The 25421-nt window shown below is 41.0% G+C and overlaps 1 protein-coding gene and 1 long non-coding RNA gene across 27 annotated transcripts in view; one reads left to right on the forward strand and one right to left on the reverse strand.

The window, feature by feature from the left end:
* Window positions 1-25421, forward strand: part of LOC103786948 (uncharacterized) — a 65912-nt gene that overhangs the window by 10894 nt on the left and 29597 nt on the right. The window contains exons 2-4 of one of the 2 annotated variants that reach the window (XR_008625280.2): window positions 3429-3495; window positions 11132-11207; window positions 23422-23553. This is a non-coding gene — a long non-coding RNA (uncharacterized LOC103786948). Of the gene's footprint in view, window positions 1-3428; window positions 3496-11131; window positions 11208-23421; window positions 23554-25421 lie in introns of those variants that run through there. The other variant, XR_004671304.3, reaches the window with a different exon arrangement.
* The window catches only part of SORBS2 (sorbin and SH3 domain containing 2), a 373741-nt gene continuing 355769 nt past the window's right edge, over window positions 7450-25421 (reverse strand). For 17 of the 25 annotated variants that reach the window (XM_063604034.1, XM_055112089.2, XM_055112083.2 and 14 more), the window contains 3 exons: window positions 15861-15910; window positions 11657-11763; window positions 7450-9609 (listed from right to left, as the gene is read on the reverse strand). In XM_063604034.1, the coding sequence (XP_063460104.1) occupies window positions 9548-9609; window positions 11657-11763; window positions 15861-15910 (219 nt within the window). In that variant the 3' untranslated portion in view covers window positions 7450-9547. Of the gene's footprint in view, window positions 9610-11656; window positions 11764-15860; window positions 15911-21915; window positions 22024-25421 lie in introns of all 25 variants that reach the window. The other 8 variants (XM_055112071.2, XM_055112070.2, XM_055112073.2 and 5 more) reach the window with 1 other exon arrangement.

A 25421-nucleotide genomic window follows, 5' to 3' on the forward strand; every position in this document is an offset into this window, starting at 1 on the left:
GATTGAGAACGTATGATGAAACAAGGTAGATCAAATAGTCTGGTCTTATGGAACCAGGAGCCAGCTAGAGAGCTCGAGAGAGTCTGATTGCCTGAGGCATCCTCTGAGAGCTCTAGATATCCATTTCTTGTTTCTTTTTTGCTTCCTCAGCTCACTTTCCAAGTTGTGCAATTATAACTTGGAAACGTGCTGTGCCTTTTATTGAGGGTGTTGCCCCCATGGAAGCAGCCTGTGCAAGGCTATGGACCAAGTATTTGTGTCCCCTCCAATTCATTTGTTAAATCCTGGTCCCCACAGTGCTGCTATTGGGATGTGGGGTCTTTGGGAGGTGATTGTGTTATGAGAGCAAGGCCCTCATGAATGGGGTTAGTGCCCTTATGAAAGAGGTTCCAGAGAGTTCCCTTCTCTTTCTACCATGTGAGAACACAGAAAAAGAAGGCTCTTTTCTTTCTATTCTTTTTTTAAATTATTTTTTATTTTATGAGACAGGGTCTTGCTCAGCGTCACCTGGGCTGGAGTGCAGTGGCATGATCATAGCTCACTGCACCCTAGACCTCCTGGGCTCAAGCAATTCTCCTGCCTCAGGCTCCTGAGTAGCTGGGAATACAGGTATGTGTCATTATGCCTGGCTGATTTTTTTTTTATTTTTATTTTTTAGTGGAGACGGTCTCACTGTTTTGCCTAGGCTGCTTTTGAACTCCTGAGCTCAAGTGATCCTCCTGCCTTGGCCTCCCAAAGTGCTTGGATTACAGATGTGAGCTACCACACGCAGCCAAGAAGAAGGCTTTCTCTGAGGAAGTGGGTTCTCACCAGGCATCAAATCTGCTCGTGCCTTGATCTTGGACTTCACAGCCTCCAGAATTGTGAGAGATAAATGTCTGCTGTTTATAAGCCACCTGCAGACATGAGAGGCAGTAGGGAAAGTTAAGATCAGAGTTAGGGATTCCTCACCTTGTAGAGGGCCATTGCTATCCCTCTGACTCAGATAGAGCTTCTGTGGCAGGGTAGATTAATGGTAGATTCCTAGTCTATCCAAGTGTGTGCATAATGAACAATGAGTGAAAAGAGATTGCTAAATATTTACGCCCTGGGAACATATAATTTTTTCCTGCATTACTGAATATACCACTGACTGTTTTGGCTAGGGTGCTCTCTGTGTGTCTGTGTGTGTGTAGGGAAGGGGTGTCTTTGTGAAGCTATAAGCTGAACTACTCAACAGTTATCACCTATTATATCTTGTTTTTATGCAAATCCCAAATTGAGGATGGAGCTGGGGGAAGGGGGCATTTCAGTTGTCACCCTCTGGAACAAGATAGATCCTCTGCATTGCTCATCCACTAGAAACCAGGGAGCAGAGAAGTGGGTGGAAGCGAGTGTCCCTGAGAGAAGGCCTGTACTAGTCTGTGTGGGCTGCCATAACCAGGTACCAGAGACTGGGGGGCTCAAACGATGGACATTTATTTTCTTCCTGTTCTGGAGGCTAGGAATTGGAGTTCAAGGTATCGCAGGGTTGGTGTATGGGAAGCCTCTCTCCTTAGGTATAGATGGCTGCTTTCTTGTGTCTTCACATGGTTCCCTCTGTACACTTCTGTGTCCTAATCACTTCTTCTTCTTCTTCTTTTTTTTTTTTTTTTTGAGACGGAGTCTTGCTCTGTCGCCCAGGCTGGAGTGCAGTGGCACAATCTTGGTTCATTGCAAGCTCCATCTCCTGGGTTCAAGAGATTCCCCTGCCTCAGCCTCCTGAATAGCTAGGACTACAGGCACCCGCCACCACGCCCAGCTAATTTTTGTATTTTTAGTAGAGACGGGGTTTCACCGCCTTAGCCGGGATGGTCTTGATCTCCTGACCTAGTGATCTGCCCGCCTCGGCCTCCCAAAGTGCTGGAATTACAGGCATGAGCCACTGCGCCTGGCCCAATCACTTCTTTTTATAAGGATTCCAGTTATATTAGATTAGAGCCCACTCAGATGACCTCATTTTACCTTAATTACCTCTTTAAATGCCCTATTCCAAATACATTCTGAGGTTCTGGGGTTTAGAACTCAATGTATGAACTTAAGGGGATGGGGACACAATTCAGCCCCTAACAAGGACTGACCCCTGGTTTTGTGTTTAAACACATGGTTACTATTAGTATGGACTAGAGATGAGAATACGCCCATCTTTTCTTCACTGGGGACATGGGCATCACTCACATTGCAGACGGTGTGGGTGATTAGAGGGCACAATGGGATTCCCCGAGCAAAGCCTGATGGTGCAGCCTCACTGAGGCTCCCACTCTGCGCCCAGGCTGGCCTCGCCATCGGTGCCCTGCAGTCTGCGTGCCTTCTGGAAAGCAAAGGAATCTTTCTACCCTACCCACGTGGCCTGCGACAGCTCACTAATAACTGAGCTTGCTTTGCTTCACACACCTGGCTTTTGCTGATGACATCATCGCCTCTGAGATCATCCGGGAGGGAATGGCCTCCCTGCTCTGGGCTGATCTGAGCCTCAGTAGAGATGTTTTTACAATGACTGCTTTGCCCAGAGACATTCTACAGAGATCCTTGTTTATCTCTAGGCACTCGTCTACCTTGTGCTTCAGTCCACCTCAGGGATTGTTTGACTCCTTCCTAGGTGCATTCCGGCTTTATCTCCAGAGTTTGGGAGGAGAAACTGCCTTCTACAAAGGGCCTAGATCTGACAGTCATAGGGCAGAAGATGAGACCATTAGGACTGTGACTCTCAGCCTTTTAATTCCGGATTAAAAAAAAATCCTTTACAATGATTTACAAGATGATTCTCCTAAGTAGTATGAGTTACCCTAGGGCAGGGCTTCTGACCTCAACACTATAGGCAATTTGGGCTGGATAATTCTTAGTTGTGAGGGCTGGCCTGTGTATTGTGGGTCCAGCAGTGTCTCTGGTCTCTATGCACTAGATACCAGTAGCACCCCTGAGAAGTGCTTGTATATTGCCAAATGTCCCCTGGAGGAGTGACAAAGTCACCCACAGGGAAGAAGCCCTGCGCTAGTACATTATAAAAATATGTTCAATCTAACTTTTTTGAACTATATCTAATTTCAAAGTAAATGATCTGTTCCATCAATTTTGATTCAAAAAATTGAAACAAACCTCCAGGATGGTTTGGATGTTACATCCAACTGCAATCCACACATTCATTTCTCGGTTTAATCTCTCTCTTTCTTTAGCCATCCCTTCACTGTACAGGTGCTTTTAAAACCTGTGATGGCCTATAGTAGGAAGATTATAAGTATTATTTTCTTTTCTCTCTTCATTTCGCCTTTCCTTCCTCTACCAATTCCTCAGATTACAATAGATTTTCTAACCTGGTGGTAATTTTGTAATTCTTGCTTTGAGGTTTTGAGTTCATTGTATTTTCATGAATCCTGAGGACTGACTTAGACTTTTTCTCCTTTTTTTTATAGGCCTCGCTAATGTCAAATTGACTTGAAAACATGATTTATTCACTTTATTTCAGAGTCCTGCTCAAAGGTAAGTGCAGATTATAAAACAGTATGTTCAGGCCAGGCGCAGTGGCTCATGCCTGCAATCCCAGCACTTTGGGAGGCCAAGGCGGGTGGATCACCTGACGTCAGGAGTTCAAGAGCAGCCTGGCCAACATGGAGAAACCCTGTCTCTACTAACAATGCAGAAATTAGCTGGGCGCAGTGGCTTTTACCTGTAATCCCAGCTACTTGGGAGGCTGAGGCAGGAGAATCGCTTGAGCCTTGGAGTCGGAGGTTGCAGTGGGCCGAAATCGCACCCCTGCACTCCAGCCTGGGTGACAGAGAGACTCTGCAAAAAAAAAAAAAACAACCCAGTATGTTCAGTGTGATCCCATTTTTACCTACACTGCCCACTGCCCCCAACAAATCCACATGTGTAGAGAAACACTCAGGAGAATATGTTCCACACTCGAATCCATACCCTACATGGAACTGTTAGTGAACCTGTTTCTTCTTTTTGTTCCTTTATAGCTTTTTAATTTTTCCTACAATAAGCATCTATTGCTTGTGGAATTGAAAAAGAAAAAAAATGCTTGAAAAAATTATTCTCAAGCTCCCTGTGAAATCAGTGCAAGATTCAGCACGTACCCCCTGGTGTTGTTAATGGTAACAAGAGTTGTATTGGAAATGGCACTTATTTTTGGAAGACACAGGGACAACTGAGTCACCCATAGTATTTTAGGGGAATGAATGAAACAAGAAACCCCAAATGAACAGGTGAAGATTTACTAGGCAGATTTCTGTCTTGTACTGAACGTTTTTTGGGTCAAGATTATATGCATGTGCATGAGCTCAGATGGAGCTGTCCTGACCTGCGGAGGGGCCGAATTTAGCAGTGAGCTCAGGCTCAGGTCACTTAGAGTCATCCAGCAGAAAATGGCTGGTGTATCTTGGGGCTTTGTATGCTCAAGAGCTGTCCGGCAAGCACACAGCATTCCTAGAGCACGCTGGGCTCGCCTGTCTCCCATTGATTCAACTCACAGACAGGCTTGTGCTCAGTCAAAACATGTCAGTCATTGAAAGTATATTCTCACTGGTTAGTGTCCTTTTAGAAACCAAACTCAGCTTTCTTCAGGGAAACAATTTGTGCTGATGGGTACACCTCTTTCTCTTCATCCTGCGCACAGTAAGATGCTGCTATGAGGGGGTGTCTGTTCGTGTCAGCCCTGCTTGTGAGAATGGTGGAGAGGGAAGGAGGTGGATGGGTGCAGCTGCTCAACCCTGAGTGCACAGCTTCATCCACAATGTGTTTAGCACCAAGCTTACATGGTTTAGAAGAAAGATGACAGGCTTGGGAGATAGACGCGTGAGATTCTCAATCCGATTTCAATCAAGTATTATGTATAATACCTTACATGTCTGGATAAGTTATCTAACTTCCCAGAGCCTCAGCTCCCTCATCTCTAAAATGGGCACAAAGCAGACTTCCTGTTAGATTTCTTGTGAGCATAAAGATAAGGAACCCATGTGAGGAACAGCCTGGTGTACAGCAGGTGTTCGCTATTTCTTTCCCTTGGGTCAGTTTCCAGTTTCCAGGTGTGTTGCTAACAATCGGCACAGGCAAGCGTTCGCAAACGTTTCCTCTAAAGAAACAGAGAGTAAATGCTCTAGGTTTTGTGAGCTAGGAGGCAAAATTAAGGATATTATGTACGTTCTTTCTTACATAATAAAGAGAAAACACATTTCCACCAATTGTTACTGATTTAGGAATATAATAATACAAATAGAGCACAATTTTTTTTCTAACATAGATCTACTAATGAAAAGAAAAGAACCCTTTTCTGGGGAGATAGCGTTTTACTTAACTGAGGTTCAAAGTTAGAGTTCCCTCTTATCAAGGGGATTGCCAGTGTTCATCTGTACAAACCATTCTTAATTTGCAAGCCATGCAGGAGCAGGCCGTGAGCTGAATTTTGTCCACAGGCCACAGTTTGGAAATCTCTGCTATGGACTGCTTATTAATAGCACCAATCTCTGCTTGTATTCTAACTGTAATCATTAATGGTGAGTAAATAATCTGAAATCGTAAGTGATGAATGAACCGTTAGAGAGCTGCTATCTGCAGAGGGGGATGAAATAATTAATTAAATAAACAGGCACTAGAAGCTGACAGGATACTTAGTCTTATTTGATCAAGTAATTGTGTGTGGTTTTTTTTTTTTTTTTTTTTTGAGACAGGGTCTCTCTCTGTTGCCCAGGCTGGAGTGCAATGACGTGATCTCAGCTCACTGCAACCTCTGCTTCCTGGGTTCAAGTGATTCTCCTGCCTCGGCCTCCTGAGTATCTGGCATTACAGGCGTGTGCCACCATGCCCAGCTAATTTTCGTATTTTTAGTAGAGACCGGGTTTCACCATATTAGTTAGGCTGGCCTCGAACTCCCCACCTCAGGTGATCTTCCCGCCTCGGCCTCCCAAAGTGCTGGGATTACAGGCATAAGCCACTGCACCCGGCCGTGATCAGATAATTCTTTAAATAATACCTTTCTTTGTGGCTAAAATCTGGAAAACAGCAGGAAGAAATGATCAGGCCACACAAACCAACCACCTACTATGAGAGATCAGGCAGTGGATGATTGTGAAAAGTTACTCAAATAGGTGATTTCTGCATCGAATCAAGTAAGAAAAGGACTTGCTTGTCTTTAGTGATGATGCAGCTAAAGGAGGGATGAAGATCTGGCATGTCAGTATCAGAGGGTCCCTTCCTTCCGCCCTTCCACCCACCTGGATGGACAGGTCAGATGGATCTAGTTATATGAAGATCTGGCATGTCAGTATCAGAGGGTCCCTTCCTTCCGCCCTTCCACCCACCTGGATGGACAGGTCAGATGGATCTAGTTATATGAAGATCTGGCATGTCAGTATCAGAGGGTCCCTTCCTTCCGCCCTTCCAGCCACCTGGATGGACAGGTCAGATGGATGTAGTTATATGAAGATCTGGCATGTCAGTATCAGAGGGTCCCTTCCTTCCGCCCTTCCAGCCACCTGGATGGACAGGTCAGATGGATCTAGTTATATGAAGATCTGGCATGTAAGTATCAGAGGGTCCCTTCCTTCCGCCCTTCCACCCACCTGGATGGACAGGTCAGATGGATCTAGTTATATGAAGATCTGGCATGTAAGTATCAGAGGGTCCCTTCCTTCCGCCCTTCCACCCACCTGGATGGACAGGTCAGATGGATCTAGTTATATGACCCTTACACACTCAGATGAAAACAAGACCAAAAGACTATTATGGGGTATATTCTTCACCCAAAGGGATTACATTTTAGCAGAATGCTAATATAGAGTGGGAATTATCCTATGGCACAGAAGGCACCAGAGTGGGTGTTAAGGGGAAGCAACGCAACAAGACATCTTTGATAACCGAGTTGGCAAGAGAGGAATGTCCATATTTCTGAATATTTAAGAGATAGATATCGAAAAGGGTCAAAACACATAGAGTAAGAAGGGACTAAGGTATATGAGAAAAGATCCAAGCAGGCAAGCTGGCTCTTTCCCATTTGTGTGGCAGAAAGCGGGGACCCCACCACCACCCATCATTTGAAATTCACTGAAAGCCTGTGGACATTTGCAGAAGCTGCCGAGTCAATGGTGCTGAAGCTGCTTAGGGCAAAGATTTTAACATTTAAGAGTGTTGAACTGGGAAAGTGCTTACAACTCCTTGTAACTAACCCCTCCTTGGAAAACTAGCTGTTTTGAGGCAGAAATATTTTACAATGTATTGTTTTAACTGAAGGGCAATTTTTAGCCAAAGAACGTGTAGCAAATGAGCTTTGGTGGTGGGTTTAAAAATATTTCTTCTCTGAGCTGATGCTGACACAGCTTTTCTCCATTTTTGTGTTAACAGAACACACAACAAAATGCATTTTCTCTTAGTTTAACAAGTTGGAATAAAATACACAATTTTTATAAAGATAAATGTCAAGAAGAAAAACTGAAGTATACTTCCAAGCAAAATTTATTAGATGTCTATTCAAGAAAAACACAATGACCTTTGCTTGTAAGAATTCAAAGTCAATTACCTGGAAGCCAGGTATGAAGAGTTTTTTCTTTTAAAATCAGATACAGAGAGTAGAAACAGTAATTTTTCTTAAATATGACAGGCAACAGATATTGAAGTCTTTTCTCATAAATGGCATCAAAGAGAATTATTCATTTATCAGCAAAGCTGCATGCAGTTGACTTAATTTCAAACCTGAAGCCTTTAAAATATGAAGCTGGTTATGAACTTGACAGAAATCAAGGTAGGCTACTCAACGATGTTTCTTTACTTTCTTCCTAATGAAATTCCCTTGTCATCAGTCAGTAGATATGTACATTTCATTTGGCTTCTACGATCTTTTAACTTCATAGATTTTTGCATAAATGCTATCTGACAGAATCACACTATCTAGGGGTGCTTGTGATCTGTGAGATAAGGAGAGGCTAGTCTGCTGAAAGTGTTGTCGCAGGATAAAGACCAAATTAGGAAACGCCCCTGTTTTCTCAACAACTAAATAGTCTGTACAAAAAAAGAGCAAACATATGTACAAAATTCTAGAGGCTACGTACATTGTGAAAAGATCAATCACTGTCCACGAAAGAGATGCCATAAAAAGTTTTATCTATAAGGTGCTCAAGATCCAAAGATGAACAGTTCTTATGCAAAGTCATAAGAAATACAAAGCTAGTTTTCGGAGCAGGTGTAATTCAGGCACTGTGAACTATATTAAACCTTCCAGGTCCCAATATCATTTTTTAAATTTCTGCTTCAGGGCAGAAAATAAAACCTGAATGATTTAACATTGCTTCTAAAAAGTGCCTAATTTATTCCTAGGAAATATTTTACACACACCAGGAAAATCAGGCTCAACATATTCCTGTCCTCAAATGTAGCCAGGATTCTGAGTTCCGTAGAAGAAAAATAATTATTATAGTAAAAATAATTGTATTAATCATAATCCTTGCTAAAACCAACTTTAATACTTGTGATGCTTCTGTACTCTATTTCTATAAAATAATGTGTGAGATTCTATTACATTTCCATAAAATGTACAACATATCATATGGATTATATGTTCTCATACAATCTCAAATGTGTATGTGTACACACAGTGAAATCTTACCTACTAGTATTGCTTACAGATACTTTCAGGTGTCTGTTAGAATAATTCTTTGCACCTCTCACTAACACTGCTTTTACTTACATTTTTTCAGATAAATAAAACACTAAGAGCTCATTGTTCATGATGCTGATCATTACATTTTAATATAAAATAGCGATGCAACTTTACAACACAATAGTTTTCCCCTGTAGCCTAGCTCAGCCTCTTGTATTGTCATGATTATTACCAAAGGCTCTTATTTACTTACTGTTTGCACTTCTAAAAAATGCAAACAAATTGCAGAAAAAGACTCCTATTTGAAAACTCACATTCAATCAGCAAAATCACACTCATCCAAATTAACTCGCCTCCTCTTGCTTTAAAGGTTGTAATCACTGTGCATATTACAACATGTATGTGCAGGCAAACAATAGCTAAAGTACAGTTACGGTTGTCATATTGTGTAAACCAAGACACTAGGCAAACTTGTGAAAAGAATATACACTGCCAAGCGAAGAATATGAAAACGCAAACCACAGCATTCCCCAATAAACAATTTTCTGGTCGTCTTGGGGGAGAACATCGCCTGGGGGGAGATGTTGAAATGGAGCCACGAGGCTGGACAGCCTCCTGGAGACACTTTTTTTTTTTGCCTCAAATATTTGACCATTTTAAAATATCATGATTTTTCTTTCTGATCCCACATTTTGACGTGTCAAAGCTTAGAGCAGGAAGTAGGAATCCACACTTTCACGGAGGGGGGCCAGCCTGCCATGTCGTCCCCAGGCTCACAGCAGCGGCGGCTACTCTGCTGGTGGTTTGGTGGCAGGTGGAGATGGTGACGGCGCATTGGAAACCGTAAGGCGTGACAACGGGAGGCCCGCGGGGTGTTTCAGGCGCGTTGACGCAGGTGCATGGCTGGCAGGCGGCCTCTGCAGAAGGAGGGAGCGCAATTCACAGCCTCTTGACGTAGTTTCCGGGGAAAGTACCAAAGAATTTGGTTCTTCTTGAGGTCCCTGAAAATAGAAGCGCGTCATGAAAGGGGGGTGACAACGATATCAGTTCATACACGTGGGCTTGAATGCTTCCCATTTACAAGGCCTCGGAAGACAGCAAGCCCCGGGGGCTTTGGAAAAGAAGGCAGGCAACTCACATGAAGCCCATAGGCAGACAACATAAGCAGTGTTAGCTGGTTGCCTGACGCTCTCACTGCCCCTCCGGCATAAATGCTGCGCTGCCATCGCGGCAGGCTAAACAGAAATGCTGAGCCTCCCAAGCTAAAGGGAAAGTCAGCCCTGCTGAGGAGGGGGGCGGAGGAGCTCAGTCACTGAGGCTGCCACACCAGAGTCGGGGGTGAGGGATCAAGGCGAGGCTGACAGGTGACAGGGTGAGTGGAAAATCCTAAGAGCAAATCTTCTCAGGGACCAGCAACCCGCGCAACACAGGTGCGACATGAAGACATCATCTGCGGCAGGCTGTCGCCATTCAGTTTTATCATCTTATAGAAGATCATGGTCAGTGCCACATCATTTATTTAAAAACAGCACTGCCAGAGTCCTTCATCAAGTATACAATTTTTCAACAATTTACAAATCATTAATGAAAAAAAGGATTAAGCACTATTTGTGTGTGGGAGTTCTATCAGTGGCATGATTTTTAACATGGTGTGTGTTTAACCACACGCACAAATGGCTATCATCATTATGTTCGCCTCTGGTTTCAAATAATGTAGTTCCTTGGACACTTCTTGTAAAAGTTGGTGCACTAAATTGCTAAATTCTTCTTTAGGCAGCGCAGATGGACTGGATAAGGGTCTCTAAAGCTTCATCTCTCTCCTATATCCTGGCACTTGCTGCCTTGGTTTGTTGGCTGTTTTTCTTTTTCCTTGGCTAGGCAAGCCATTTTACGTTTCTCCTTCCTCCTCCTCCTCCTCCTCCCTCCTCCTCCTCCCTCCTCCTCCCTCCTCCTCCTCCTCCTCCTCCTCCTCCTCCTCCTTCTCCTCCTCCTCCTTGTTTTTGAGGTGGAGTTTCGCTCTTGTCGCCCAGGCTGGAGTGCAGTGGCATGATCTCGGCTCACTGCAACCTCTGCCTCTTGGGTTCAAGCAATTCTCCTGCCTTAGCCTCCTGAGTGGCTGGGATTACAGGCACCTGCCACCAAGCCCAACTGATTTTTGTATTTTTGGTAGATACAGGGTTTCACCATGTTGACCAGGCTGGCCTCGAACTCCTGGCCTCAGGTAATCCACCCACCTCGGCCTCCTAAAGTGCTAGAATTACAGGCATGAGCCACCGCACCCGGCCTTTTTTTCTTCTTTTAATGGAAATAAAATCAGAGGCTTGTGGCTGCACCAGGGCCTCAATTCTTTCATGATTTTGCCACCGATGGATGTCTAGAGTGAGCCCTCCTCTCCTCTCACCTTTCCTCTCTTCCATTCTCTGCCCCGCCGCCTGTGTTTCCTTTTCGCCTCTTTCTGTGGCCCAGTGTAAAATACTTTTGTCTACAAATGTTTTCTCAGAAGACCTCTCGTCTTTTTTTTAGGATGGTAAAAATGAAGTTGCCTTTTAAGTGGGAAGAATGGAACGTCTCTCCGCTTCCACCACAAACTAAAGTTAAGGTGAGTCACTGAATGTTCCGGCATCTACGTCAGACCTAGGAAACGGGAGAGCTGTTCACTTAATCTCACTCCCTCTGAAATTAGGTTCTCACTGTGGACAACTAACATTTTCCACAGCACAGAGCATTGATATTTCTCTTCTGGGGACCATTTGTTGTTGTTGTTCTTAGATCTCAATCTTTCCTGGTTTCTGCTATTTAAAGAAATTGTCTTCTCTCAGTTGAGTTGGAAATAAAGCTCGCAGAAAATCACACATAGCTGAAGCAGTGAATACTAAACTATATTAAAAATGCAATAGCCTTGGGATTACATTGTGCATATGAATGTCTGAAAGATCAAAGGCATTACGAATTCAAAGGAAGCTCAGCCATCACAGCAAACCACGGGAGTGAGCAAACTAAAGCAAATTACAAAATAGCCGAAGGTGCCTGAAGAAGAAGCGCACATACCCACAAACCAGCCGTCATCACACTTTTCCATGACATCAATGACATCACTTTCTCTGAGCTCCAGCTCATCTTCATTCCTGGGAGTATAGTTATACAGAGCCTGAAACCTTAAACAGGACAAGGGAATGTGTTTAAAAACATCTTGACACCTTCATGAAATATAGAAGATACAACAACATTCATTCTTCCTTTAACATTCCTATTCTTAACGACATTCTGTTGGGTGGTACAAGCCTGGTAAGCATGTAAATAGCATTCTATTGGATGGTACAAGCCTGGTAAGCAGGTAAATAGCAATATGTAGATCTTCACAGGCATTAGAACACTCTAACAACATTTTGAAACTCACGAGGAATATCCATGAAAATTGTAACATTCATAAATTGGATTAAAATATGTCAACATATATAAGTCAGACCCGCATTTCACTTGTCCAGCCATCTAATGTCTATCATTTAGACATTAAATAATAGTACAAAATATAAAATAGGTGATATTTGTATTATTTAACTGTTTAAAAACAAGAAGGAATCACAATTTTAGCTAGCCATAATCAGAAGCAAATAATGGGGGCTTGAGAATTGAATTTTCAAAGGTTCTAAATGGAGATAGACAAAATGTGTCAGACATGCCTTTTTAATCACTCTATGTGAATTACTATACAAAGGAAAATTATTTTTTTTACTAAGAGGAATTCTTTAGATCAGTTTAATGTTACAGTTTGGATCAGTGTTTTCTGAGGATGTAGAATTGGAAAATTTGATGTAATTAGCCTATGAAGTTGAGTAGATGTATTCTATGTGCAGTTATTACTGATTCCATTTCAAGCAGACTATGGACATAAGTCTCTTTTTAAAATGAGTCCCAGAAAAATAATTGTATTTGATTTGAAAACTCTCTCTTGAAATAATTTTATATAAAAAATAATTATTGATGGAATGCTACCACTTTCCTTTCCCGGCCTGAATTCTTTGACAGCATATACTGTGGTGGAAATTGATCAATAATGAATTCAGGCACTGAATTTGTGGTAAGAAAACACCATACATTATAATAAATAGTAACATGGGCTGGTGTTTTTGGAAAATGAAGGCAGAAATTACGGTAGCTGAGAAGGTCAAGAAGAATTTGATAGGCAGTTAACATGAAAACTTCTTCATAATAGTACTAAAATATTACCAGTACTGTGAGGGGGTTTTTAACAATTGGGAATTTGTTTCTGCTGCTTTCTGTAACAGTCATGTCATTCTGCTAATGTGAGAAAATAATTACCACATTCTAGGGTATTTTAGATTTTTTCATGCCAACTTAAAAAAGTTGATCATCTTGACTACTGCTCCGGAACAAGAATGATTTATTTTTAATTACTTTATGAGTCAGAAAATAATATTTTGGTAGAACAAAACTATTCTATCATTTAAACTCAAATCTTGTGTCATTAATAAGCAACAATGACCTACTGGCTTCCCCCCGTTCATCCAGCATTTGGACTGGGGGAGCTGGATAGAGTTGGCTTCAGAGAATGCCTAACACCATCCCCTAGAAAATATTGTTTTCCCTGGCCTGGCACCAAAGCCTGAAATTTCAACATTAGAGGCTTATTCCCCTGTTAAAACTTCAGTAGACCTTCCAGTAGACCTTATAGCCACTTATATTCTTTTGAGTATGGGCTTCTGAGGCCTTTTCTTGAGAGAGGGGTTTGTGATTATGGGGAAGGGCAGAGAAAGGCAGCTAGCATCCCAGAGTAGTGGCCAAAAAGACAGGCAGGTGTGGAATACACAAACGTCACCTGATTTGGATGTTTGCATGTGGCCAGCTTTGCTAGGGGTAGTCCATTTATTTTGTTGCTTGTGTAAAGAATTTGATTTGGAGGCTGTTCAGGTGAAGGGGTGGTATCTTTTTTGTATCTGTGGGGAAAGTTCACGGTCCCTTTTCCAATTTCACATTTGAGAGAGATGGTGGTTCCTGGGTGCTGTTTTGATGGATACACACGGCATTTCTCACTTTGGGAAAACTGGTTCTTTTATTGAGCTTCTCAGGCTTGAACCCTGCCCAGGCTCATCTCCACCCACTCATGGAGACCGGTTACCTAAGGCTGCAAACCTCAGCTGCTGGAAAGAATCTCAAGGTCTCAGAGCTAACGCAACAAAATTGGCACAGACTCCTGCTTCATTTTTGTCTGATGAAAGCCAGCATGTTTGTCCCAATTTATTTACCATTCTGGTTTAATTAGACCACAGAAACAAAAACAAAACAAAAGAAAACCCACGGAGTTTTATGGAAACGTAAACACACCTTCAGGAAATCCTCCTGCCTCTCCTGGCTTTCAAAGTCAGGGTTGCACAATGGGAAATGAAGACAAATCCAATGTTAAAAAATGCGGTTCTGAAGGATGTGTTGGTGAGGTGAGGGATGGTGGTGGGGTAAGGATGCCTCAAAAGGAAAGGTGTCTTTCAAACAGGAAATGCTGAGCCAGACTGGAAGCCCTCTCGATAACTTGCAACTTTTTCTAGAACATATTTCACTAAAACTCTGAATTGTAGTGACATAACATTATGTTCCTACTTTGGCTCAAAACTTATTTTTAAATGAAAGCAACTAAGCAACACCCTAAAATCCCACTAATTCAGGCTATAATCAAATATAAATTTAATAAACAATGTTTTCTAATATACAAATCAGGACTTTGAAAATGTAACATATCTTTCATTCATAAACACTTTGAAAGCTGTTTAATATAACATGTTGGTAATGCAATAAACCTAAACAGCCCTGGAATTTATTTTTTATCATGTGATCTTATCATCGTTTGGGTAAATAAGAGAACAAACAAAAGCTTTAGAATGACAAGTCGTATTTAGTGTTTTCCAGTTAAGCGATCTTTTTGTTTGTTTGTTTGAGACAGGGTCTTGCTCTGTTGCCCAGGCTGGAGTGCAGGGCCATTGTCATGGCTTATTGTAGCCTTGATCTCTCTGGCCCAAGTGATCTTCCCACCTCAGCCTACTGAGCAGCTGGGACTACAGGCGCATGCCATCGCGCCTAATTTTTTATTTTTATTTTTGTAGAGATGGTGTTTTGCTGTGTTGTCCAGGCTGGTCTTGAACTCCTGGGCTTTGGCCTTCCAAAGTGCTGGGATTACAGGCATAGTGACTGCACCTAACCTTCAGTGAGATTTCAAATGATTATCACTGCTAACCTGTTCTTTCCAAAATACAGACTTTCCCGCAACAAGAACACCTTTCTGGCTGTACTCTGTGAGAGCCAGTCTCATCCGGAGCTGCTTTTTGCTAAGTTTCAGGTCTGTGAGGAGCAAGGAAGGACTTGATGGTGATAAAGGCACCAGGTCACATGCCAGGACCTGCCGCAAGGAGGAGGCTATTGTTAGCCTGTTCTGCTCCAGGTGAGCAGAGTGTGGGCAGTGGGTCAGGATCCCCAGTGTGTGCTCAGATATGGGGGACAAGGGGTTAGGTCCATGAATAAGCCTTCCCAGGGGTCTCACTCTCGACTCACAGTGTGGGCAGAGGCCAACAGGAAGCTGATAACTCCTGAACGTCTCTCAGGGACAAAACGGGCCCAAAAAAGAAACACACAGAGAGAATCTTCAAGACAACATGTGACACCTTCAGGCTGATTTAACTCATGTATCAGAAAGCAGAAGGAATTTGAAAGGAAAGTTTGAAAAGGCATTTTCCTGGTGCTGTGGAAGTAATCGCATGTAACTGAATAACAGTGAGTGTTTTAATACTGCCCTTTTCAAATGACCCTTCTAAGCATGTAACTTTGGAATGATGGAATGATCACTTTAGGTCTTTTTTACACTGAGGTCCACTTTTACCATCTCCCAGTGGGTGTAAAAGTAAGGTTAGAACATGTTCTATATGTCTTTGAAGCTCACAGTTACTCGTTACACAGCCAGCAGAGCAGAGAGGGAGACAGTTATCCATCTTAGGAATCACTGAAGCATTGGGAAGTTTTCCTAGTGTGTCAATTAAAATCTTCTCAGAGAACTATGGGTTCTTTTAAAAATTAGTTTCTGGTCACTGTCATAAAAGATGGAGAGACTATTACAATTTCTCGTAATTTAGAAGGCCTCATGTTAGTTTGATCTTTCACGTGCAAAGCCATACAGCTTACATTTTGGTACAGTTGTCCATTTTGTGGGTCAAGGTTAGTCTCAAATTTAGAAGATAAGAAGAATACTTACGGTTCCCCCCCACCTTGAATATTTTCATGAGTAAACACAGGACGCTGTGGCTGAAATGAAATGATTTTCAATGTAATCAATGTTTAAACTGGTACTAATTAAAAGATAATTTGGATAATGGCATGGTACTTTTCTTGACATTTAATATTTCCTGTTGTAAAAAACCAAGAGGAGGAAAAAAACCAAATAAAAGCTTTCTGCAGGATTAATAATTAAAATATTTAAAGGGAACTTCAAATTAAAGCAAAATAAGCAAGGTCAAATATTTTGAACATGTCTACAATCTAGTCTGCTCAAGCTTTAAGGAAAAGTCAGGGTTTGGTCCCATTGATTTTTCAAAGGCCAGGAATAAGGCAAGAACATAGACGGCAAACCACTAGAATAGGAAATATAGACACCTTCATACAACCTTATTCTCCAGCGTTTTCTCAAACAAGCAGAAAATAAACCACATTTAGTTTAACAGCAAAGTATCCACACTCATTCTTTCAATCTTTCCTTCACAGACAACATTTTCACATACAGCACAGAGGAAAATATCAATAGGCAGACATCCCATGCTACATTTGAATTAACATTTTCTGTTCTCAATGTGGAGAGAAAACATGCATTTTTAAAAAGAGAAAACAGAACTTTGGAATGCAACGAACAATATCCGGGTAACATGTAACATTTTACCTTAGAAGAGAAACATTGGTAGAAATTTCCAGTGCACTGAACTCTCAAAAGAGTTTCTTTTCTTTTTAAACTAAGCATCAAGACCAGTATCTGTAATAGATACTTATAATATTGGAAATGACAAGCCTTAGCATCCCATATACCCACATTAATATTTTCAGTGAATGAAAGTTAACATGTTTGTTGAATATATAAACTCAGTGTAATTTATATTGACTACCTAAACTTTACCTTTTAGGGGAGAAATGCAAACAAATCATTCATAATACATTTCAAAAGCATTTGCTTCTAAATGATAGCTACAGGGTAAAATCAGAATTTGCATGGCAATTGTATAAGTGACTGATGACTACTGAAATAGCTATTAGATCCATGTCCTTAGACTTTGGGACCAGTTCTTAGATTTCCATAGTTATGAGTGGATTACTGATAGGCTGAAATCTCTTCCTGCCAATTGTCCATAGAAACCCCACTGATCCAAGCTTGGATGGATAATTCTGAGGTTCCTTTCAGTCTATGAGTCAATGATTCACCCACTTCCTAAATTCTTTATCCACCCCCTTTCTATCCTACTTGTCTATCTAGCATAAGACTAGGTACTCACAGTACTAAAACTGTAAGCTCTGACTCGGTTAACTGGAAACCTTTATTAACAGTGTTCTTAGAAATTTCACTCAACAGTCTGTGGATAGAATATTTAAAACTAGAGTGCGTAAGAATTACTGCACACAATTATGACTTAAGAGTGAAATAGTTTACTCCTGTAAATCAATATGACTACTAATGATGTATCTATTATTAAAATTGGAAGATATTTATATTTTAAGAAAAATTATGACTAACCAGTTTTCCAACCATCTTAAAGGTCATTTAATTCAAGATATTATTAAATCAATTTAAATATATAAGATGGTAATTGTAAGTCATTGATAAGCCTGTATCATAGTACCTATTTCAAGTTCTCTTCCAGTCCAATAAAACTTTATATATGTATAAAACTTTCATGCAGAAGTAAGATTTGTATACATCAATTGCCATTAATATTATTTTGTAATAACTTTCCAGTCTTTTTTTCTCAGTCTTCTTTCTTATTTCAAATGTCTGCAGAATAATGTTCTCCCACGTGTGTCTACATATCATAGTTTTCTTAACCATTCCTCTCTTTTTTTTTAGTTTTGAAGTTAGAATTGGTCTAGTCTTTTTTTTTTTTGCTATCATAAATAGCAATGCTATACACATTTTTTATGCAAAGAGCTATTTTCTTCTTTTGAACCATTCTTTAGAATATATTCCCAGGAGTAAAACTTCTGGCCAAAGAGTATGCATTAAAGCCATATGATTTTGAGAATGTACATGTTAGTCACTGAAAAATACTGTACTCAAAAGTAACTTGAAAATGTCTAATATGCCAGACTGCATATCATATACCAAGATAGCTACTACTCTTTCCCCCAAACAATCGTAGCACCATTTGCAGTGCATAATAAAGTTATGAATAAGAAAATATTATTTATTCTTGTCTTAAGAGAAAATGTTGTGTAAAATATATTTCATTATGCTCTAAAATTGGCATCCCTGTTTTCACACATTTAAACCATTTTAATATTTTAAAATTGAGTAAAAGTTTCAACTTCTACATCATGGCATCCAATGCTTTGTAAAACTGGTTAGTTTCATTTCATTGCTCTTTTGTTAAAATGTGAATACCACTTTAAAAATCAAATTGTTCATTAATATAAAACAATCAACTTTTAAAGTCCGTATATCCCTTTTTAGTTATCATCATTATAATTCTACTAGTTTAATTCCTTTAACTCAACCCACCTCATCAATCATTTAACTGAACTGTCCCATTGACCATTATGAAAATTTGGTGATTGCTGCAAACCTGCAGCTTCCTGGATCCCACGTCCATGGCTGGAGAACGTATGTTCCTGTGTGGGGCAGCCAGCACCGTCCTTGCTTTTTTTTTTTTTTTTTTTTTTTTTGAGATGGAGTCTCACTCTGCCACCAGGCTAGAGGTCAGTGGTGTGATCTTGGCTCACTGCAACCTCTGCCTCCCGGGTTCAAGCGATTCTCCTGCCTCAGCCTCCCGAGTAGCTGGGACTACAGGCACGCACCACCGTGCCCAGCTAATTTTTGTATTTTTAGTAGAGACAGGGTTTCACCATGTTAGCCAGGATGGTCTCGATCTCCTGACCTTGTGATCTGCCCGCCTTGGCCTCCTAAAGTGCTGGGATTACAGGCGTGAGTCACTGCTCCCGGCCCCCGTCCTTGCTTTTACCTGTTTCCCAATTTCTCTTTTCCCTTCCTTCATATCTTTCAAACCCTGCCCCTCTTTTTACACACAAATCATCAGTTTTCTATACTGTTCACATCCTGAGGCCAGAATCAATCAAGACTTTTCGTAGCAGAGAAGTTGTGTGTGTCTTATAATGGCGAGTTTTAGAACTTTTCAAAGCTTACCTTTAACAAGAATCACCTCCATGTTAATGTGGATAACTAGGAGACAGTTTTGAGGAAAGCTGACTAATTACAGTACTTGAAGTAGTTTATTTTAAAGGCATTTGACTAGTAGGGAATGAGTAGCAAGAACAGTTATCTAAGACGGCTCATCTGCGTCTTTCTGTTTTGGGCGTTAAGCACCATATAACCTTGGGGATGCCTCAGCTTCCCTATCTCTGAAATCAATGAGTTGGACAAGATGAGGGTTAATCGGGTCCCCTCAGGGATTCCATGAAGGATACACATTTCCACAGATGTATTTCCTCTGCTGTGTAAAGGTGTCCATCATCAGCTTTACACAGAGAGCTGGGACGCTGACATTGATTGGTTAATTCTCATGTGTCTCGGTCACGTAAAAAAAATAATGGTTACAATTCAACTCCATTTTGCAGATAGTAAACCAAAACCCAAAGATACTGGATAATTTCTTAATGTGACAAATAGGTAAAAAACAAACAGAAAAAGAAACAAAATGGTAATTTCGATGTGCACGCTATTGCATGGAAGATTACTATGATGGACTACTTGGCCTACCTTGGCTAAAATCAGCATCTTAATTTTGACGCTGAGGTAGGTGCAAATGTCCTATAAGGTTATGTAAATAGATTATCTGGGGAGACTGTCTTTCGCCCTTTGCCCTTGGTGATGTAACTCAAATGGCAAGTCGCTTAAGCAAAGATTTGTAATGCAGCTGCACTCTGTCGTCACCTAGTGGTGAGCAATGGCAGCAACAAGCTGAGAGTTGTTTCTGCTTTATCTGCCCCTTTTTATCCAAGTTCCCAAGGCTGGATTAATTTTAAAAGCCTGTTTTAAAGGCCACAGAGTGATGTGGAATAGACAGTCATCTGTTTTCCTAACCACGTTCTTCCCTTCCCACGTTTTAAATTTTTGAGAAAGAATCCCTTGTAAGCCACCAGCATTTTTGGTCCGTGTCCATTTCTATTTTGACTATCTGTGCAGGCATTTCCATTTCTCCTAACTTCTTAGCAGTTTTAAGATAAATATAGAACAATATACACTGTGACATTCAGAGAGGCTTACACGAGCTGAACCTAGAAAGATGGCTTTCAACTGACACATTACAATCACTGTGCTGGGCATTTTGAACAAGAATTATATTATGCTTATATTTCCTTGATGAATCTTAAGAGTAGAACAAGAGAAAAATCCAATGAAGCATGCTGCAGTTTTCATAGTATCCTAAATATGTATTTTTTTCTGTAGCCCTGACTATGTAAGCTTTTTTCTGTAGCTATTTTTTAATGTTGTCAAAAACGGATACAAAAGAGACAAGTTTTAAACACATGCTAATTTCCAAAGCCAGAACCAATCACAAGTTGCTGTTCATAAGGAAGCTGGTTTGAAACATCATGGAGTCTGTAACATCAGTAAAATATATACTTTCCGATCTTAGTCAGCTACAGTCTGTTGAAAAGCCGTCTAATTTATCAAAGCTTCTGCAGTTATCTCTGGAGGATTAGCTATATTTAGTATCAAATAATTCTTAAATAAGGATTGACTGTTACTTTAAACACTAATGCAAAAAAACTCTGAAAGCAATATAAGCAGTGCTAAAGTGTTTTTATCATTTTTTTCATAAAATATTAGTTGTCATATTTGCCCACCAGAATTTGACGAAATTCTCCTAATAACACCACGTTTATGTTTCTAGAGGCTTATTTTTCCTTCTTAAATTATGAAGGTAAAACACAACTTTGCATAAATCTAAAAAATAGAATATTTATGGCTCACACAAACACACGCGTAATCTGACATACAAATACATAATGTAAAAATCAGGCAAAAAATAAAAAAAAAACCTTAAGGGGAACCAAAGCATACCATCTCGTGGACCCACAGGAGGGTTATAGACGGGTCCTCTTCACTGCAAAAGCAGCTTATTTTTTGCTTTGGCTCCGGAAGGCCATTCGGGGGAGTCTAAGAGTCTCTACAAATTGGCATTTTTGTCTCTATGGCAACACAAAACTGCCTCAGCAACAAAATGAGGTCTTCCTATGCAATGCAAAAAGCACAAAGTGGCATGAATGCAGAATAATATCTACTTTTCTTTAGAAATAAAAAATGAAGACTTCTTTGAAATCAAGCCCTTGAGAACTTCTTGAAATGCAGAAGCACGGCTATGCGATAGACCAGTTAAGGTTGAATCAGGGTCCATTAAAACAGAAACGAGGAACGGAATCCTGACTTATGTCCAGAGGAAAATTTCCAAACTCCTTGGCTGCATTCCTTAGAATTGATAGTAAGTACCATTTAGAGTCCATGTATTTTAAAGTACTGTAGATATTATAGAACGAAGTAGCTAAGGGAAAGTAATTTGACCTTTAAGTTCAATCAGAGCTGGCAAGAAATAGGAAGTGGATAGAATCCAGACAGCAGTATGGGGACAAAAGGCAGACTGAGAGGATGTAGTGCACATCACCAGAGAAACAGAAGATGTTAGACAAGAATTATGGATTTAAAAAAAATCCAAATTGAATGACACAGAAGCAAACATGACCGGAAGTGTGTGAGTTCAGCACTGTAGATGCTTGGCAACAGTTTTTTCTTTGCAGGAGAAACGGTGACTAGAAAGCAGTGATTTAGTGTAGAACCATGAGACAGATGTAGACCACAAAACACACGACACTCTTATTTGTAGAGTAGAGAATCTGACCATGTCTTTGTGGAGTTTGGAAACCTCACACACACCTAAAAGGGAAGCACATCACCAGGTGGTCACTTCATCTCCAGGGTGTCTCCAGCCTTACTTTAAGGCCAGTTCACAGCAAAGACAACGAAGGAAGAGCCAGCCCTGGGGGCAGGGGGAGGTGGCCAGGATGTCTGCCACAAAGTGGGGGCATGCTGACCCTACCCTGTGGGAACTGCTGAGCCCTCTGACAGGCGAGCCGCAGAATCTCCTAGACATCACTGGGCTACGAGGAGGCTTACCCAGGACACACATCTCGCTTTTTAGGTCAGCCTGGAAAATGTACAAGAAGTTAGTTAGCTCTCATCTTCATCACACAGACTTCAGGAGGAGCTTTCCTGGCTGGCTTTTTCCATGCACACACAGCATGCCAAACTCCTGCACAACAGCAGGGCAGGGAGGGTCCACAGCTTCTCCAGCTGCTTATACAGTTTCCACACCACAGGCACCAGCTGCCATCTTAACATGGCACCCACAGGCACAGCAGAAAAAGGTTCACAGAGGAAAGCTGGCATAGGGAAGAGGCCAAGAACATATAAGAAATGTTATGTCTTTTTTTATTTTTTATTTTTTTGAGACGGAGTCTGGCTCTGTCGCCCAGGCTGGAGTGCAATGGCACAGTCTCGGCTCACTGCAACCTTCATCTCCCGGGTTCAAGCGATTCTCTTGTCTCAGCCTCCAGAGTAGCTGGGATCACAGGCACCCGCCACCACGCCCAGCTAATTTTTGTATTTTTAGTAGAGACAGGATTTCACCATGTTGGTCAGGCTGGTCTTGAACTCCTGACCTCAAGTGATCTGCCTGCCTCGGGCTCCCAAAGTGCTGGGATTACAGGTGTCAGCCACTGCGCCCAGCCAAGAAATGTTATGTCTTTCATAGAATGCTTAGCAATTGGGTTCAAGATGCTCTCAAACCTGCCCTGCTTTTTCATCTTATTGAAGGGATGCAAGGTGAGATAGAGGAGAATTTGGCTTAATGCCTGTCAAATTTCATGGACTGTATCAGACATTTGTTGGAGGCAAAATTTTCTAACAAACACATAAGAAGAAAATAAGGCCTTTTTGGGGGGAAACATGGTGAAATTTGATGAACTACTGAAGTGCCAACCTGCGGGCTGGACTGTTTTGGTGGTTTTTTTTTATTTTTATTTTTTTTATTTTCAGAGTAAGATCTTTCATATGACAGTGAGTAAGCTGACCTTCTTTTGTGTAGGTTTTATTTTCCTTCCAATAGCGGACAGGATCTGGCAGTGTACTGCCTGGTATTTGATCTGGCTTAAGAGAACTTCAGGAGGAATAAAACACGCTTAAATAAAAGCATGTGGTTTTCTCAACTCTCATTTAGAAAAGTTTTCCTAATTCTCAGTAATGATTGACCTCAAATCCCCAGCCTCTCGGGATGAAATGTGTTTGGCACCATTGCTTAAGTGTCATGGCAGACGATGCTTGATGCTCTCCACATCCATTCTCTTCTTGGTCCTCAGTAATGGGACCAGGCTGTTGGGTAGGCACATGGCCATTCTGGATAAAGACCACATTTCCTGACTTGTAGCTGGATGTACTCATGTCATAAGCTGAGACCGGGGGGATATATGCAATTCTGGGACATGGCCTTCAAGGGAGAAGGTGTAATCTCCCATCTTTTCTCCTTCCTGCTGGTTCGTGTGAGAAGGGAACTACTCGAGCTGCCACCTGGGACCCATAGCGGAAGCTTCTCTCTGAGGATGGCGATGAGCCAACATCAGATGGAAACTCCTGGGTTCTCTGATGACTGCAGAGCCACCATACCAGTCCCGGACACCCTTCATTTATGTGTAAGAGCAATATATTTCTACGTTGTTTAAGCTATAATTATTTTGAGTTTTCTGGGACTGTGCTTATCCCAGTCTTGACTAATACAGGGGTTCAATGCATATCAGAGCTCTTAGAGAAAAAAAAAACCCCATTTAGCTCTTAGAATGATGTGGATAATAACAGCTGGAAAAAGCATGTGAACATATTAGGAAAAATCAGGGCCTGATTTCATGTTGAAAACTGTGCACCAAGGATCCCCTTCTAATGGGACTGCTTTAGGGTGACGAGACTTCCTGGTGGGACCACAACCACTGAGTTACTTGGAAGAAACCTAAAAAAGAGCCTCTCACTCTCCTCACAGAGCTTCCGCTGCAACTTGAGACCACATGCGGCAAGTCTCTTGCAAAATAGTCTCTCGAATGGAAATGGAGGCTCAGCTTATAGAGGAGCTGAGATTTATACTATTTTTTTTGAGATGGAGTCTCGCTCTGTTGCCAGGCTGGAGTGCAGTGGCACGGTCTCGGCTCACTGCAACCTCTGCCTCCCGGGTTCAAGCAATTCTCTGCCTCAGCCTTCCGAGTAGCTGGGATTACAGGCACCTGTCACCACGTCCGGCTAATTTTTGTATTTTTAGTAGAGACGGGGTTTCACCATCTTGGCCAGGCTGGTCTTGAACTCCTGACCTTGTGATCCGCCCACCTTGGCCTCTCAAAGTGCTGGGATTACAGGCATGAGCCACCGTGCCCAGCCAATTTATACTATTTTTTGTTATGAAAAAATCATTATTTTAAAAGCAGATGCTCAAAAGACTGGGGGAAATATTGGATTCAGATTTATACATTAAACATAATTTATGTATCTTTCAGTCATCTGTAATCTATAAAGTGGTAGGAACTTTTACGTTTATGGAAGATTTTGGATTGCATTTACTTTTATGGAGATTTTCATTGTCTTAGAAAACACTTTAAAGAATGAAATTGCACTGACAACATGAGTTAACTAAACAATGGTTGATAGGGGTTGATAAAAATGTTATTACAATGATTTCATGCGTGCTATACTATGTCATTAAAACATTACTAAGAGTTTATTTTCTCTTTGCTTTCAGTGCTGGGTTATTTCTTTTCTTTACAATGAGCATCAGCATTCTTGAAATGGAAGAAATAAAAAGGCTTCGGACTCAGATTGGCACAGTTTGTAACTGGGTCAGATGCAGAATTAAACTATAATGGCCTAAAATTACGAGTTGATTCAATTTGTACTTAAATTTACAAGCACAAATAACTTCAGTGAATATATTCTTTCAATGACTACGAAATAGATTTATAAGGTTTAGAAAAACTCAGTGGGAGATTCAAAAATCGAGATTTCCTCCTAAATAGGAGATAAAACAGAGAAAATCACTTTGATTTGCTGGAGTTAGTCAGAAGTATCTCATGTGGTCATTAAAATATTCTTTTAAAACATAGTTATTGTGAATACCTCCATTCTCTCATGTCATTCTGCAAACAACTGAAACTTAAAGAATATACGAGAAGAATTTTGTTCTTGCAGAAGAGTAAACCTTTTTAAATCCTGGCTTTGTCCTGATGCTACGATGGTGCGTCCTCCGTCTTTCCAAATTAGAGAACTCAGATTCTAAGGCTAGTTTCCCTCTTATTGACTAAGCTTAAAAACTGAAGAACAAGTTAAAAAAAAAAGACAAGAAATAAATACCTTGGCCTTAAAAATAAAACCACAGACAGAAGAGAAAAAAAGAGAAATTCTTAGCCTCAGTCATCATATAAAGTGGCATTATTTAAAACATTTCCGAATTATTTTCTGCCAGCTAAGAAAAAAAACCTCAAAGAGCAAAAGCAATTAAAGTGTTTCATTTTT

The sequence above is a fragment of the Pan paniscus genome, chromosome 3 (assembly GCF_029289425.2).
Source record: "Pan paniscus chromosome 3, NHGRI_mPanPan1-v2.0_pri, whole genome shotgun sequence".
In the NCBI taxonomy this organism is placed as follows: Eukaryota; Metazoa; Chordata; class Mammalia; order Primates; family Hominidae; genus Pan; species Pan paniscus.